The sequence below is a fragment of the Bos taurus genome, chromosome 2 (genome assembly GCF_002263795.3).
Source record: "Bos taurus isolate L1 Dominette 01449 registration number 42190680 breed Hereford chromosome 2, ARS-UCD2.0, whole genome shotgun sequence".
Classification (NCBI taxonomy): domain Eukaryota; kingdom Metazoa; phylum Chordata; class Mammalia; order Artiodactyla; family Bovidae; genus Bos; species Bos taurus.
In genome coordinates, this window is record NC_037329.1 from 124,708,649 (window position 1) to 124,727,481 (window position 18,833).

At 37.5% G+C, this 18,833-nt stretch overlaps 1 protein-coding gene across 1 annotated transcript in view; it reads right to left on the reverse strand.

The window, feature by feature from the left end:
- Positions 1-1,585: 1,585 nt before the first annotated feature.
- Positions 1,586-18,833, reverse strand: part of YTHDF2 (YTH N6-methyladenosine RNA binding protein F2) — a 29,457-nt gene continuing 12,209 nt past the window's right edge. The window contains exon 5 of the mRNA NM_001076253.1: positions 1,586-1,796. Within this exon, the coding sequence (NP_001069721.1) occupies positions 1,773-1,796 (24 nt within the window). The 3' untranslated portion in view covers positions 1,586-1,772. The remainder of the gene's footprint in view (positions 1,797-18,833) is intronic.

Consider the following 18,833-nt stretch of genomic DNA (forward strand, 5'->3'; position numbering starts at 1 on the left):
GCCCATGGGAGTCCTCTAGAAGTCACAGAAGTCTCACCTTAAGTTGAATGCAATAAATGTTACATCTCCAATTCGAAACTGGGCATCCTCAAACTGATAAAAGCACAAAGGACTCCCTGATTTGGGGGGACTGTATTTCAAAAAGCTTAGCAAATAGGAATATCTAGATATACTGGACCGTGTCTCAGGCAAAGCAAAGTTCTCAACTCTAAGCGTTAACAATAATGCTAGTTATTAATCAGCAATTTATTAATTTTATCACACTTTTGAGTTAGTAGCCTGGGTTGTGTAGAATGGGATGAATAAATCATTTGAGGGCAAAACACGATCCAACAGTATTATCTATTTTCTGAATCCTTTCTTATTACAGAAGTTTTTACATTTAACTGAGACACCTTAAGGGCTAAAAATCTGTAAGAAAAAAGAGAATCTCCAAACCTTAGAAAATAAATGATGATGAATCAATTACCCTTATGGTTACATGGTTCACAAAGAATTGTGAAATTCCCATTGGAATTTCTTATTCTTGGGACACATGGAATCCTGCCTAAGTCAGTCATATTTCAGATTAAACATGTATATCCTTGATACTGGGCTCTACCTATTTTGCACAGAAGATATGTGGCCAGGTTACTACAGGGTTATTAGCACAGTGCCTGCCAGGCAACTAATAAAGACTCACAATCAAATATTTGTTGAACAATTTAGCATAGCAGTGGCACTACCTTCTCAGGAAGTATCCAGAAATAAAGCATTATGAATATTGGCCCACCTTGCTTTGCAGTGGTCATGGTTATCCAACCCTGGGTACAAAGCAATTCCTGAACTATTCCATCTCAGTGAACTTTCTAAAAATGGTTGCTGTCTCACCTCGTGAAACTCCTTGTACTCCAAAGCTTTCACAAAACATAGCAAATCAAATAATACTAATAAATGGTACTAGAAGTGATGCTCAACAGGATCTCACGTTTATTGAGAAGTGATTAATGGTAAAAAGAAAGGCAATGCCCTTTCCTCATTGGCTGAACAAGAAACTGAAGAAACATTCACTACACGTTTTTACAATATTTTTCTCTTCCAAAATGCATTTCTGTAAACAAGTTTTTACCACTGTTCTTAGCTTTGAAATCAAATTAATCCTGACTTAATCAGTATAATGTACAAGAACAGAACATTTCTTAGGACTCCTAGTACTTTACTTTGAGAAACAAAGGATCAGAGAAAATGAACCACCCTTAAAGACACAACCTTGGGTAACACTGTTAAATTCTCCAAGACAGAAATTCTTCATAAAAATGTTCTTCCAGTTCGGAAGGAAAAAACCAAATTCCCACTTTCTGGGGTGGATGCCCAAAACCTTCAAAACTCAAGTGTTCTCCAAGTGCAAATGTCAAAACGGGGGGAGGAAAGGGTTTAAAAATTAGAGAAAACTGTATGTACTTACGGACTTTAAAATCCGAAAAACATAGTAAAAAGACAAAAAAACAAAGCATTATGCTCTGAAATCACAACCAAAGCCAAAATAAAAGGGACATTTTTCACCTAAACTACCTAGAGGGATTTTTTGTTTAGTTTTTCCTTTTTCTTTTTTTTTTCATTTTCCAGTTAAGTCCTATGTCATTTGTGAAATTCCAATACTTAAACTGCAAGTCTGCAATCGTCTCTGAAGTCAATGAAATTAAGAAAAAAGTCCTAATTCTCTTGAAGGTCATTTTTTTTCCTCTTAGGATATGCAGATGCAACCGTTGCTGCAGTCTGTGCAGAACTGCCTCTTATTTCCCACGACCTTGACGTTCCTATAGAAGTTAAAAAAAAAATTGAAATGGTTAGTTAAAACTTATCTGAACAAGAATTAAAACTTCATAGAATAACACTACAAAAAATTAATTATTTGAGCTAAACAGAAGATTCCCCACAGGTAAAGAATTTTTACTTCTAATATTTTAATTTTAAAAATTTATTTTTGGCTGTGCTGGGTCTTTGCTGCTGCCATGGCTACTGTCCAGTTGCGGTGCGAGGGCTTCTCACTTCAGCAGTTTCTCTTGTTTGCAGAGCATGGGCTTGGGGTGTGGGCTTCAGTAGGTGCAGCTCCTGGGCTCTAGAGCACAGGCTCAATAGTTGTGGCCAACGGGCTTAGCTGCTCCACAGCATATGGGATCTTTCCAGATCAGGGATCAAACCTGTGTCTCCTGCATTGACAGGTGAGTTCTTTACCACTGAGCCACCAGGGAAACTCTACTTCTAATATTTTAAACGGAAGTACTAACACTCATGAACCCTAATTAATATGAAATTATTTGTCTTGCGTAAGCCCTGAACAATACCGGAGTCATCTTCTATTAGTCCCAAAGCATTAAACATATTCACAGGCGTCAATTTCCTTCTTGTTTTTGGTATAGTGAGGATATGTATCTAGGCCATGGGAGAATTAATGAGCTGACATACAGAAAGCTCTTGCTCCATAGCAGGCAAGAAAATCATCCTTTTCCCCAAGGGAGAGTTTAAAATCCACTCAGAAATGGATTTTGAAAACTGAATGCAATACTTATGTTCTCCCTGAAATAAATCTAAATGCTCCTTTCTTACTAAGAATCATTCTTTTATCAGCTTTTCATAAATTTACCCTAAACATCATTCCATTTCACACACTACCTCACAAAGGAATTTTAAAACATACAACTAAATCCACATGCCTTTTAAAAGCAAAAAACAAAAGCAAAAGCATTAAGTGGTTAGGAGCAAGTGCACATACCTGAACTTAAGACTCGATTCATCAAGCTACGTAAGTAGTCATTTGCTCCTATTCACCTTATGGTAACTATAGTTCTGAAGTTAAATATTCCTATTTAAAAAACAATTAAAAAAAGCCAACTACCACTTATGGGCTACCACATTCTAGGAACCGTACATAATGATCTTCATAACCAACCTGCAACAACTGAACTATTCCCACTTTAGTGATAAAAAACTAAAACTCAAAATAGTTACTTGACCAAGGTTTCCCAAGAACCAAGATTTCAAACCCATGGCTATGTGGTTCTTTGTCTACAACATGTAGGAATATTTATGCAAAAGTCAACAAAGTGAAGTGAGGCTTTGTGGTGAACTGACTACCCTACCACTAAATTACTTCATGGATATAAAAAACAGTAAACTATCCAGAAGGAGCAGTTATCTTTTTGTGATGTCCTATTGGACGTATCTGGAATTCAGAGATAAACTCACCAACATACAAAGATGTGGGATATTATTTTCAAAATAAGTCATTTGGAAATTTCAAACAATAAAATTACCAAAAAAATTCACCTACATGCTATTTCTGGAATTCAAACTCAATTCAACAATTTGAAAAAGGAAAAAGAAAAAAAGAATAAGAAATTAAATCCAACATAAATAAGGGACCTCAAAAATTCTGATGTTTCTGAGCTGCAATATTGACCCCCCACACACTTTCTATATAACTGTCCCAAAGTTTTGATGATGGATATATTATTTATAATAGGAAAATTCCAACTAAAAAAACCTCTGGCACTGACCAAAATGAAACTTTCAACAGCACATTGATTCTCGTATCAGTCTTTTTTTTTAATTGAAACACAGCTGATTTACAATATTGTGCTAGTTTCAAGCATATAGTAAAGTGATTCAGTTACATATATTCTTTTTCATCATGGGTTATTACAAAATACTGAATGTATCCTATGCTGTAACAGTAGGTTCTATCAATCATTTTTTTTCTTTTTTTTAATTGAAGTATAAATGCTTTACAGAATTTTTCTCCTATCAATCTTAAACTTATCTACCTAGTTCAGTCTTTCTTAATTTGGATGAATACTATTTATCTAACCTCTCTACTATTGCTAATGAAAATCTATCTTTCCTTTCAGGAAATATGGACTTTTTTCATGTTTCTTAATTAAATCTCATTCTTATAATTTTAAGCCAAGAATGCTTGGAATACCTAGCCTTCTGACCTTTAGGGTACAGTTCAAAACTCCTTCCTCGAGACTTCCTTAACCACTGCAGTTTTCAAGGTCCTTCTAAATCTGCAACCACAATTGAAAATTAAATTGTTTTGTTTCATAGAAAATTAGTCCCAACTCAACCAAAAGCTCCTAGAAAGCAAAGCAAAGGTCTTCAGTTAAGCTCACTCACAAACTTACTTACAAGTCTGGCAGTGGATAAGAGGCTACAACTGACTTTTAAATAAAATTCTGGTTATCACAAGGAAAAAAAATGGTAATGGATGTTAATTAAACTTATTGTGGTAAGCATTTCTCAATATACACATTTATCAAATAACTATGCTGTAGTCCACATTTAACAATGCTGTATGTCAATTATATCTCAAAAAACTGGGAAAAATCCCTAGAGGCAATTTCTATTACCAGTTCCTCCTGTCCTTTCTGAGTTATGTTAAGCAGATAAAAGCTGATATTGTTTGTTTTTTGCTTTTCACAAGTAGCATATAACACTCCCTTCACTTTGCTTTCTCCCCCCTCACTTAATACGTCCTGCAGACTGTTCAATTTCAGCACATATAGATCTGCTTTTTTATGGATCTGGGAGCACCCTCCTAGCTCTGAATATAAGTACTGAAGATCTAAAAGAAAAGTAGTTCTCAAAGACATGCTGAATGAAAGAAGCCTTAAACAAAAAGAATGAACACATAATGTATGACTCTAATTATGTGAAGTTTTATAACGGAAAACAAATCTGTGGGGACAAAATTAGAAAAGTAGTTGTCTTTGGTGAAGCAGGGGTGGGACTGACTAAGAAGGGGCATGAGGGAAACTTCTAGGATGATTTTTTTGGATCTTTTTTTAATTATTATTTTTGATGTAGATAATTTTTAAAGTCCTTATTGAACTTGCTGCTTCTGTGTTACGTTTTGGATTTTTAGTGAGAGGTAGGTGGGATCTTGGCTCCCCACCAGGGATCGAACCTGCACCTCTTACATTGGGTCACCTTCCTGGTGACCAGGAAGTCCTCATTCTATATCTTCATAGGAATTTGAGTTAAATAGGTACGTTTGTCAGCATTCCACAAATATACACTTGTGCATTTCATGTAAGTTAAACTCAGAAAGTACATAAAACAAATACTGTGCTCTAATAATGACATGTATGCTGAAATGTTTAGGGGTGAACTGTACTGATAATGACAATTTCTTTGTAATGCATCAAAAAAGAAAATGGACTGGTAGACAAAAAAAAAAAAACGGGGAATAATTCTGCCTACTATTTCTTATTTTAATATAATGTGGCCCCAAGAATACAAATAAACTTATATGCTCCAAAGCTAAATTAGAAAACCTAGACTCTGCCAAATCTGTTTTCCCCTAAGAAATACATTTATAGGAAATTCCCTGGTGATCCAAAGGTTAGGGCTCCATGCTTCCACTGCAAGGGGCACGGGTTCAATCCCTGGTTGAGGAACTAAAATCTCCATGTGCCCAGTGGCTTGGCAAATTACAACATTTAAAATATTTAGTGAAAAGAAATTCAAAACAGCACTGTGAAACTGCACTTATTATAAACAAAGTTTGTTTCTCTTTATATAATGTGATACTAAATCCACAAACACCTGTGTTCAACTTTGCCTCCAACAAAACTATTCCTGAATTTAACCACACAATTATACTAAGAGGGCAAATACCACCTGTGTCCTAATGTAAACCTGTGTGGCAGAAGGTTTACTTTAAATCAGGGGTCCTAAAACACCACCCCACCCCACAGTCTGTCAGGAACCATACTATACAGCAGGAGGTGAGCAGCTGTGGTAGGGCAGGGGCCAGGGTACGGGCAAAACCGAAACCACCCCCCACACCCACACTATGGAAAAATTGTTTTCCACAAAACTGATCTCTGGTGCCAAAAAGGTTGGGGATCACTGCTTTAAATTATGGAAATTTGATGCAAACAACAAATGGCATTAGCTGCCTTAATCTCCTAATCAACATCAAGAAAATATCACATTGATCTAATTCAGCAAGCTGATTAAACTGCTCTTCTACTTCCAAATACAATTTTGATGTGTACACAAATAAGCTTACATATTTACAAATAAATATCCATCTTCTCAGAAATTGTAAAGATAATTAAGCATTCACATCTTGAAAAGTAAAATGAATTTGGCACCAATAATAAAACTGTAAATGTAAATAATAATAAAACTGTAAATGATAAACATAATAAAACTGTAAATGATTGACAGATTTTTAATATTTCTAGATATTTTAAACATTAAAAAAAAAAACAAAAAAAAACTAGGGGGAATTCCCCAGCAGTTCAGTAGTTAGGACTTCACACTTCCACTGCAGGGGACATGAGTTTGATCCCTGATCAAGTTTGATCCCTGGTCAGGGAACTAAGATCCCGCAAACCACAGAGCACAGCCAAAAAAGAAAATCAAAGCAAAACACAACAACAAAATCCCACAATTTGGCTAGAAACAGAAATGAATCAGATGACCCTGCTTGAAGGGCCCATGACTGCCCAAATCTATGATGATGTGAGCCATTACACAGCCTTAATGATAAGTGATCTGGTCCCATCACTTCATGGGAAATAGATGGGCAAACAGTGGAAACAGTGTCAGACTTTATCTTTTTGGGCTCCAAAATCACTGCAGATGGTGACTGCAGCCATGAAATTAAAAGACGCTTACTCCTTGGAAGGAAAGTTATGACCAACCTAGATAGCATATTCAAAAGCAGAGACATTACTTTGCCAACAAAGGTCCGTCTAGTCAAGGCTATGGTTTTTCCTGTGGTCATGTATGGATGTGAGAGTTGGACTGTGAAGAAGGCTGAGCGCCGAAGAATTGACGCTTTTGAACTGAGGTGTTGGAAAAGACTCTTGAGAGTCCCTTGGACTGCAAGGAGATCCAACCAGTCCATTCTGAAGGAGATCAGCCCTGGGATTTCTTTGGAAGGAATGATGCTAAAGCTGAAACTCCAGTACTTTGGCCACCTCATGGGAAGAGTTGACTCATTGGAAAAGACTCTGATGCTGGGAGGGATTGGGGGCAGGAGGAGAAAGGGACGGCAGAGGATGAGATGGCTGGATGGCATCACTGACTCGATGGACGTGAGTTTGAGTAAGCTCCAGGAGTTGGTGATGGACAGGGAGGCCTGGCGTGCTGCGATTCAGGGGGTCGCAAAGAGTCGGACACGACTGAGCGACTGAACTGAACTGAATGATACGTGAACAACTATCTTAGTAATATCTTAACTGGGCAAGAATTTAGCAATGGATGCTAAATCTAAAGGGTGAATATTTGATGAGGAGCAAGATATTTATAGTCTCAAACTATTTTCCCACTTATTGAAAGGAAAACAGCACCTTTACAATGAAGAACCACGTGAATACCTTAAGTGATCAAAGTAAACACTACCAATTATGGCATAAACAGACATCTTACGCCTCCTAATGTGATGCGCTGAGGACGGTCACTTATGTAGTATTCCTGTCAGAAAAGCATAATCTGATTATACACTGTGATGAAAGGAAACTTTAGACAAACCAAGGACGACATCTACAAAAACAGAATTCACATACTCTTCAGAAATACCATGTAAAAAACAAAAAGGGCGAATGGGTGGGATGCTGGTGTGTGATTATGTGTGTCTAACTGCAGATTAAGAGACTAAAAAGACATAAAACTGAAAGGTCCTGTACTGGGCCCTGGACCACAAAAAAATTGCTACCAAGGACATTAAGACAACTGGTAAAAATATGAATACCATGTGTAGATTAGACAACAGTACTGCATCAATGTTAAATTTCTTGATTCTGAAAAACTGCACTGTGGTCATCAATGTATGCTCTTCTTTTTAGGAACTATACAGCAAAGTATTGAGGAGAAAAGGGAATTTTCTCCTTGGAATGCCTTGGAATTTACTTTCAAATGATCCACAAAAAAATTTCACACACATCTCCAAAGAGAATGATGAAACAAATCTAGCAGAATATTACACTGGTTAATCTGGGTAAAGACTATTTGGGAGTTCTTTGCAATGTCCTTTAAATTTCTCCAAATTTGAAATTATTTCAAGATAAAAAGCTAATAAAATGTGGGACAGTTCATTTAATTCTGCAAAAATTGACTGCATTAAAAAGCTATGTTTGGGGACTTCCCTGGCGGTCCAGTGGTTAAGGCTCTGCACGTCCAATGCAGGGAGTGTTAGTTCCATCTCTGGGCAGGGAACTAAGACCCCACATGCAGGTGTAGCCAAGAAGTTTATGTTTACCAACTCATGAAACTTTGAAATGTGTTTATTTCCTCTTATCTATACTAAAATCATCAAACATGAGAGTATTTTAGCAAACGAAAAAGAAACAAATCTGCCTATCAGCTTTTTACAAGTCTTTTAAAATGAGAAAAAATGACAGAAAAGATTCTAACACAAGGACCATTATTTTAACCATTTGAGACATTAAAACCTTTTAGGTTTCTATAAAATACTTCTCTTACAAAAGGTCTTTTCTTTTACTTGTTTGACTATTTCTTATTACTGCAGGAATTCCAATAAATTTATTGCTTTGACAATCTATGGTCAAGACTTCATTTATCAGATGTATTTATAACATTTCTAATCAACCAGTGCTACCATGGTAATATTTAATAAAGAAAAACTGGGGGTGAGACAGAAGAATGATGATAGATATACAATAAAAGGAAAGAGCAGAACACATAAAAGCAAGCTGAGACATCCAAGGGGTCCAGGTCTCAGATGGAATTGCCATAAGCACAAAATGTACTTGTCTTGCTGGACACTCCAGCTTTTATACATGGAGATGCTACTGATCCACCAAAGCAGGGGAAGTGGTAAGGCATATTGGCTTTCCCCACAGTGGTGTCATCTTGCAGCCTATATTTACCACATTTTTTAAACCTGGTGTCATATGCAAGGCAGCTATAATGTGATCACTGGTAGGAACAGGCTGGAGTGGCCAGTCTAGGTTAAGCCCCTATATAAGATCCTCAAGCACAAACACAAAATTAATCATGAAGTCCTAGTTAAACAGAAAACAGACCAAATGCTAAAAGGAAGGAAGATGCATTCCCAGAGCTTTACAATACTGTGATGTAATAAAGAATAAGGGAAAATAGCAAAGCAAGATTTTACTGAATTCACACTGCATCACAAAATTCCCACTAGAACATTCACCTAATCTTTAAATCAGTTCACAATCCCATTGTTCATTGTTCAATAAAGGAAAAAATCTTATGAAATTAAATGAGATAAATTTAAAGATATTAACTAAGAATATATAAGCCAGGGCAAGAAGTTTCTAGGCCTCAATATCTGGTCTGTCACTTAAATAACTAGAGGTTAATACACCATCTATCCATCATATTTTAGTCTCTTCTCACCTTACATCTATGACTATAAAATACAAAAATTTATTTTTTTAGGAAAAAATTTTTATTTTTTTATATTTCTTTTAGGAAATATCCTAAAAGCCACAAAGTGGCAATGTTACTTAAAGTCTGCACATTTTAAATCTCTTTCTGAAATTCTTTAAATCTGCTTAATTTTTCCTCTATTTAGCTTAATATCCTCTCTCATCTCTACTACCACTCCTCTCCCCACTTTTAAGTGGGCCACAAACACAGCAGGCACACACACATCTATTCATCAGATATAATTTTATTAACTTTAAAATCTGATGTCTATCCTCTGAAATAAAATTTACTTAACAGCCCTCAACTAAATCTTATGTCCCCATGGTCCTTGGTAGATAAGAACACACACTTCACAACCTCTGGCTGAAAATAAGAAAATGGTAGACAGTTTAACATGAGAAAATAAGATTATACTAAAATAACTTTCACTGTTTTATATGGTTTATGGAATAAATCTTTTTTTTTTTTGGTCCCACTTTGAGATTTGTGGGATCTTATTTCCCTGATGACCATGGATTGAACTCCTGCCCTCAGCAATGAAAGTGTAGAGTCCTAATCACCAGACTGCCAGGGAATTCCCTGAAAACAATCTTAATAATCCCTGATGTTGTTAATATATGCATTACGTGAATCTAAGGGCAGAAAGATCACAAGCTATATATAATTAATATTCTGCCTTCCCCATAATGAAGGAACAAAAATATCTTCCATCAATTCTCTAATTTAAAGCAGAGCTATAGTATTTTATTTAAAGTATCTTCTATCTTCTCCCTTTTGAGATTTTCTAGGTGCAGAAATGGACATTTAGTTGAAATAAACTTCTAGGAAATGACATAGGTGCACCAGGATGAAGTAAATGCATTTAACTATTAACTTTTCCTACCATCACACTTACAGAGTTAGTAGCTGAACTCCTATATACATTTCACCAAAAGGGTTAGAAGTAAAAGCCTGGATAATCTACTATTTTCAAGCCCTGAATAGTAAGTCTAACTAGTAACAGAACAAAGGGTAAGACAGATTACATTTTTTCAGTTATTCTTCAAAAATAACTGGCTCTCCAATAAGGAATACATTTGCACAAAAACTAATTTTACAATAAAATCAATTTCTGAAAACACTTCAGAATACAATTTAACAAATAAGGTTTTTTAATAACTTGTCAATCAAACCCCCCAGCTCCCAGCATTTGACAGTAAGTACAGAAAATGAAGCAATCACTGAACATGTTTCCCAGCTATTTGATAAATGACATAGCCTCCAGTTCGACCTTCAAAAATTTCCAGTGGAACCATCCTCGACACCTCCATGAATACCTCTCTAGTCCAAGCCACTGTGATCTCTCAATAGAACTTTGCTACAGACTCCTTTTAACTGATCTCTTTCAGTATTGTGCCCTCCTCAGTCTGTTCCAAGAATGGGGACCCAGCAGCATTATTAAGTACTGTATCAAAAGTTACTGAAGAATTTGATGTTTGACCCAAAATAAACACAAATGTATGTATATTTATGTGTGTATATATATATTTATATGCCTGAGATTATGGCTAATATTAATAAAAGACCTGTATGCAAATACTTCAGTCATATATATATATATTTAATCCTAACAACTCAGTAAGATTCTCCCCCTATTTTCATAAAATACTAAGGCTCAAAAGGTTTACTTGCTCAAATCACTAAGAGGCAGAGAAGGCTCCTAGGCTTTTCACTACTATGTTAACAAAACCAGACTCTATGACTCATGCTCAATCAATAATACCAACCTAATGAATATATAAATATCTAAGTTTTTTAAAAGGCCCATTATACATAATATACTTCACAGAATCCCTTCCCACAACCCCCCAAAACTAATTACCTTTAAAAATCAGTTAACATCTTTGGACAACTTCAGGATGGATAGTGGCCACTAAATCTTATTCCTTTAAATTATCTAACAACTCTAAACAATTAAGGTGCTCATAAAAAGGAAGATACAATAAGGTAAAACTTAAAAACATTAAAGCCTCTCAGAAGTAGAAGCCTCTGAGGAGTAGATTACAGCATGAAGTTACACGCAGGATATTCAGTTACACTGCCACCTTTTAATGAACAATTACAGGCAATTCACTGGAGGCTCATAATATTGATAGCTGATGAAAAATACTACTCAAAAAACCCTTTCAGCCTTAAGGTAGGCCACAGTATAAAAAGGTATACAGCCAGGCTTACCAGACACATATAACTTCTAACATTGTTTCCAAACATGAAGTCTTGAGACTAGCAGGCAGAGACCGGGAAAACTTTAGGCCAAAGGAAGAAACTTCCAGGAAAAATAAGCATGAGGAATTTGAGGCGGGGGAAACACAAAAAACTACCTAATGACATTCATAATTTAAATACAAGGGAATCAACTATGGAGCTGAGAAAATGCAGATTCCAAAGCCTCAGCTGCAAAGGTGCTCACTTAGTAGGAGAGGAAGGACAAGAATCTGTCATATAGGTACTCTCAAATGGTAACTTGTAGGACTTCTTGCTTGGTGGTCCAGTGGTTAAGAATCTGCCTGCCAATGCAGGGGAGGTGGGTTTGATCCCAGAGCAACTAAGCCTGCGTGCCACAACTACTGAACTGGCGCCCTAGAGCCTATGTCTGCAGGAAACCTGCGTACAACTAGAGAAAGGCTACACACAGCAACAGCCAAAGATAAACAGTAAATAAAATTTCTAAAAACTAAAAAAAAAACAACCCAAAGAACCATTTATGTTCTCCCTTACTCCTGCTGTCTGTCATTAGCAGCAACTCTCAAAAGGTTAGGTAGATACAATTTGCTCCATTTTTATGCTTGTGATGAGGGAAGTTTTAAACCTAAGTGCTTAAATAAAGGTTTAAGTTTCAATTAATTATGCTCTCCTCATATAGGCAACAAAGAGGTGACTGGCTATAGGCCTCAAGAGATAATAGATCATTGCTGTTAGCTACTTTACTTTAAATGATAAATGCGAAGATTCAGCAAGACCAAAGAACAAAAAGCTTTGGGGCACAACAAATTCCAGCTCTTTTACGACCTAGCCAGTGTCTTAAGAAAGTTATTCCTTTTTGAATCTCAATTCCCTAACTGTAAAATGAAAATAATCTTGGGGATTCCCCAGCATCCAATGGTTAAGAGGACTCTGTTTCCATTGCATGGCGCCCAGGTTCCACCCCTGGTGGGTGGATCCCCAGTCAGGATCCCCTCCCCTCCCTGAGCTTCACAGTGGGGCTAAAAAACAAAACAAAACAAAATCTTAACTATTCTACAGGATTGTTACAAGGCATGTGCAATAACATATGGAAAGTGCCTTATATAAACGTGCAAAATAATGGCTAAATATGGGTGAATATCTGAGGTGTTAAGGGGGAAAAAGCAGGATTAGATACTATATAGAATATGATAACTACATAAACCACTGAACTGTGCAGGAAAATCAGCCAAAATGATGCGTGGTTTTGTCAGAGCAGAGAAACTATGGGTCAGCTTTCATTTATATTTTCAGTGAAAAACAAATGCAATGGGAAATATGCAAATGTTAATATAAAACTGGCACCCAAATTTAACACAAATTAAAAATTCAGTATGCTATCCACACCAACTGCCAAAAAGGTCCACATGAAGACAAAAGCTTCTGTATGTCTACCCTTTATAAATGACTTCATGTTTTACACAAGTTATCTGTCCAAAATTTTCAGCTTTGACACATGTAGCAGAGTATTAAATATCTTGTTTCATAAGAACCAACAGGTATTACAACAGCAGTAAATGCAAGAGTTGGAAAGAGCAACTGCCTGCTTCTTCCCTTCCCTGCCCCCCACATTCAACAGCTGAAACTTGAAGACTTAGCCATTTTCTTCCTTCATCTTTCTTTCCACATTCTTTTTCTATATACATGTCCTTCCAGACCCAACTCAACTCGTCTTCCATAAAAATGACGACCCTGGTCTTGCTATTCTTCTCTTCTGTACTTAGTTTCATACTGTTAACTTAGCACTTTAATACACAGTATCCAGCGATCAATGCAAAGAAATAGAGGAAAACAACAGAATGGGAAAGACTAGAGATCTCTTCAAGAAAATCAGAGATACCAAAGGAACATTTCATGCAAAGATGGGCTCGATAAAGGACAGAAATGGTATGGACCTAACAGAAGCTGAAGATATTAAGATGGCAAGAATACACAGAAGAACTGTACAAAAAAGATCTTCAGGACCCAGATAATCACAATGGTGTGATCACTGACCTAGAGCCAGACATCCTGGAATGGGAAGTCAAGTGGGCCTTAGGAAGCATCACTAAGAACAAAGCTAGTGGAGGTGATGGTGGAATTCCAGTTGAGCTATTCCAAATTCTGAAAGATGATGCTGTGAAACTGCTGCACTCAATATGCCAGAAAATTTGGAAAACTCAGCAGTGGCCACAGGACTGGAAAAAGTCAGTTTTCATTCCAATCCCAAAGAAAGGCAATGCCAAAGAATGCTCAAACTACCACACAATTGCACTCATCTCACACACTAGTAAAGTAATGCTCAAAATTCTCCAAGCCAGGCTTCAGTAATATGTGAACCGTGAACTTCCTGATGTTCAAGCTGGTTTTAGAAAAGAAAGAGGAACCAGAGATCAAATTGCCAACATCCGCTGGATCATGGAAAAAGCAAGAGAGTTCCAGAAAAACATCTATTTCTGCTTTATTGACTATGCCAAAGCCTTTGACTGTGTGGATCACAATAAACAGTGGAAAATTCTGAAAGAGATGGGAATACCAGACCACCTGACCTGCCTCTTGAGAAACCTATATGCAGGTCAGGAAGCAACAGTTAGAACTGGACATGGAACAACAGACTGGTTCCAAATAGGAAAAGGAGTACGTCAAGGCTGTATATTGTCACCCTGCTTATTTAACTTATATGCAGAGTACATCATGAGAAACGCTGGACTGGAAGAAACACAAACTGGAATCAAGATTGCCGGGAGAAATATCAATAACCTCAGATACACAGATGACACCACCCTTATGGCAGAAAAGTGAAGAGGAACTAAAAAGCCTCTTGACGAAGGTGAAAGAGCAGAGTGAAAAAGTTGGCTTAAAGCTCAACATTCAGAAAACGAAGATCATGGCATCTGGTCCCATCACTTCATGGGAAATAGATGGGCAAACAGTGGAAACAGTGTCAGACTTCATTTTTCAGGGCTCCAGAATCACTGCAGATGGTGACTGCAGCCATGAAATTAAAAGACGCTTACTCCTTGGAAGGAAAGTTATGACCAACCTAGATAGCATATTCAAAAGCAGACATTACTTTGCCAACAAAGGTTTGTCTAGTCAAGGCTATGGTTTTTCCTGTGGTCATGTATGGATGTGAGAGTTGGACTGTGAAGAAGGCTGAGCGCCGAAGAATTGATGCTTTTGAACTGTGGTGTTGGAGAAGACTCTTGAGAGTCCCTTGGACTGCAAGGAGATCCGACCAGTCCATTCTGAAGGAGATCAGCCCTGGGATTTCTTTGGAAGGAATGATGCTAAAGCTGAAACTCCAGTACTTTGGCCACCTCATGGGAAGAGTTGACTCATTGGAAAAGACTCTGATGCTGGGAGGGATTGGGGGCAGGAGGAGAAAGGGACGACAGAGGATGAGATGGCTGGATGGCATCACTGACTCGATGGACATGAGTCTGGGTGAACTCTGGGAGTTGGTGATGGACAGGGAGGCCTGGCGTGCTGTGATTCATGGGGTCGCAAAGAGTTGGACACGACTGAGCAACTGATCTGATCTGATCCTATACTGTTTCATCTAAGACACCTCCTCCAATACACACCATCTTATACTATTTTATCTGTTATCTCCTCCCTAGGGTTAACTGGAGTTAAATTAGTTCAATTAGGGATTGTTTATTCAGCAAGGGATGAGAAGTATTAGGGCAATATTTACTGAGCTAGCTGTCAGCTCCTGCAGGCTTGCAGAATTCAATGGTGAGGAGATCACATTTGCTTTCCCTAATTCAGGTAACAGAGCTTTTTCTCTTCTACAAGAAACTCCTAACTAGTGCAGGTGTCAGTCCTTATCATACAGTTTTTTAAGACAGTCAAAGCCAATACTGTAGCATCCCCAGCTTCTGTGAGATGTTTTCTTAATCCCTCCCTTTCTCCAAGGCTAAATAACCAATAGACCTAGATGAGATGTTGAAGCAGCAGATTCCTTTCGGTTCTTGTTTCAAAACAGATCACCCCAACTCCCAATTCCACCTCCTTGCAACCATTCATTCATTAAAAAAAAAATTCCTGTCCCATCGTGGGTTCCCAATTCTGCTTCACAGAGGAGGTACTTTGAAGATCACCCAGAGGGGGAAAAAACACTGAGCATGTTAAGAATCCTCCTGTAAAGCAGGCGACCTGGGTTCAATCCCTGGGTTGGAAAGACTCCTGGAGGAGGGCATGACAACCCACTCCAGGATTCTTGCCTGGACAATGCCCAGGGACAGAGGAGCCCATAGGATTGCAAAGAGATAGACACAACTGAAGCAACTTAGCACAGCACACATGTGAAATTAGCCATTCATGGGGTTCTGAGCAAGTGTTTGGACCAGAAAAAAAAAATTGCTATGTTAAAAAGTCTTAAAACTTATAGGACTAACCTTTACTTCTGGTAGATAAGCAAAATGGTTCACATCTCAGTAATTCTTGGTTTATACTACTCAGAGTAAATACAAATAGTAAATGATTCTAAAATTGTTAACCACTCCTTGTCCCAAACTATTCAGGTTTGGAAAAATGGCCCCCTCTAGATCAATCTTTACCCCTATCCAAAACAGAATACTGGACTTCCCTAGTGGTACAGTGGAGAAGAACCCACCTGCCAATGCAGGGGACACAGGTTCCATCCCTGGTCCGGGAAGATTCCACATGCCTCAGAGCAACTAAGCCTTGTGCGCCCCAACTATAGGGCCTAGGGCAGCAACTACTGAAGCCCGAGCACCTAGACCCTGTGCTCTGCAGCAAGAGAAGCCACCGCAATGAGAAGCTATCGCAACGCAACTAGAGAGCAGCCCCGCCCACTGCAACTAGAAAAAGCCCACCACACAACCAAGCAAGACCCAGCACATAAATAAATATAAAAAAGAAAAAAGAACCAGAATACTGACATTTTCAATACTCAACTGTATTTCAGAAACTGTTACATGGTCTAATTCACCAAAACAGCCAATACTAACTAAACAGAAGCTGGTCTTACTTCATTAAATCTCTTTAAGACTTGGTTGGAATAGACAGCTTGGAAAACTTAGCAGGTTGGGAAGGGTTAGAAAACTATAGAAACAACAGCAGAGTCTGTTGAATAATGTGTGGAGGACAAAACCTTCAAACCCTTAACCAAGCACTCTCATGTTACTTTTATTCAGATAGTTGTTGGCATTTGCAGTCATCTGCTACCTCTCTGCAGTCTCTGAATAAGTTGATTATACCCCACTGTTTGAAATTCTACTCAAGATATAGCCCTTTCCTGGTTCTCTTTAAAACTCAAACTACTCCCTCTCAATCTCTCTCACTTGCTCCCTCTTTAATTCATCCTTTAAATTGTGTTACTGCTGGGGGTTCTTTCTTTGGCCCTCTTCTCTCACTGGACGTTGGCTCTGGAACCACAATAAGTAGAACATCAGCTCTGCTTTCTTAGTTTGGGTAACTGTGCAGAGGTATTTACTCTTTAGAGTTCTCTAGTCTTCATCTGTAAAACTGAGGTAAGTTGTATCTATACCACAATGATAGAATTAAATGAAAACATACATAAAAATATGTATTCAGGACAGCTGCATACTATAGACACTATAGAACATATAATTTCGGCCATTATTTTTATTACCAATATTCTTAAAAAATCTTAAACTCATCCATGCCTTTACCTACACTGAGGGCTGAAAACTTCCAAATTTCTATCAACAGACCTCTCTCGTGAGCCCAAGATCCTACCATCAACTGATTGTACCACAGGTACCCCTAATACTATTTCCAAAAGCCAACATATCTCCAAACCCTAACCTGCTGCTCATAGTACTTTCTAAGTTTTTTTTTTTTAATAACTATCAGCAAATGTTTCTATCACATTTCCCCATTCCCACTATCTTGATTCAGGCTCTCAGTGTCTTTCTCCCAACTATTGTAAAAAACTCTCACTTGGCCTCTGAGTCACCTCTACCTCTCTCTATTCATTTAACAGATGATTTTAGTTGCATTGCTAACCTGAGTTTCCAATTTCCTACCTATAAATTTTGTGTCTGAGAGTTGGTGCGGGGATTAAAGTAAACTATGAAAGTGCCTAACAAAGTTAGTGCCCATTACTGACTTAAGACAACTGAAATGAAGACGTATGTCAAGACTTCACTGGCTCATCAATCTGAACAACTTCCTTGCTAAACTGGATAATGATTCTCAAATTGTGGAAGACTAATTCCTCAAATTTTGTGTTATTCAAAATATGTTAGGATAGAGACATAAGTGTGTTTAATCTGCATTAAGGGAGCTTCCTGGTAGTCCAGTGGTTAGGACTCCGCACTTTCACTGCAGGGAACATGGATTTGATCCTGAATGCCTCACGGCAAATCTGCATTATTTACTCTATCACTTTTAAGTCTAGACAATCAACAAAAATCAAGTTCTGATTTGTATACAGCATTTGCCAATTTCTGTAGTGTCAATAACATAGCTGACCTCAAACTAAAAATGGGCTATCTGTAGGGCTAAGAGACATGCAATTGCAGTGTATTATATTGATACAGACATAACTTCAAGATTGATTAATTTAAATATTATGGTTTAATGGTAATAACAGTATTCTAAATTTATGTAGTTTAATTTACATTTCAAATTGTAGTTTATAATGTAATTAAACATAAATAGAAATCTAAAACACCTATTAATACAATGTATTTAATTTTTAAATTCATATAATTTGTTTAATGATTGTATTTAACTGGCTTGCTAAAATTCTTGAAACCTAAACAGCTGCCTCACAATGAGCAAGCTCAAGCACATTATTGGACTTGGACACTGAAATACCAACTCCACCACTTGTACCTATGAGATCTCTATACAGAACCTCTTTGAGCCTGCTTCCTCATCTAAAATATGAGAATGATATACTAGATGGGAAAGCTAAACTTTTATGTGCAACAAGTTCGAAGCACTGTGCTATCATTAAGTGCTTATTACCCCCTTACTCATTCTATTTGATACAGACCAAATGCTGTTTCCTCCATGAAGCCTTTCTTAATTTCCCCAAACTTACCACTTCTCCAGAAAGCCAAACTATTTCTTCATCCCTCTGTTACAGCTCTTATCTCATATTTTATCCATTTTGTTGTACACTTAACAACACTATTTGGTCCTAAGACAAAGATGGTGCCTTGTTTATCTGTTCT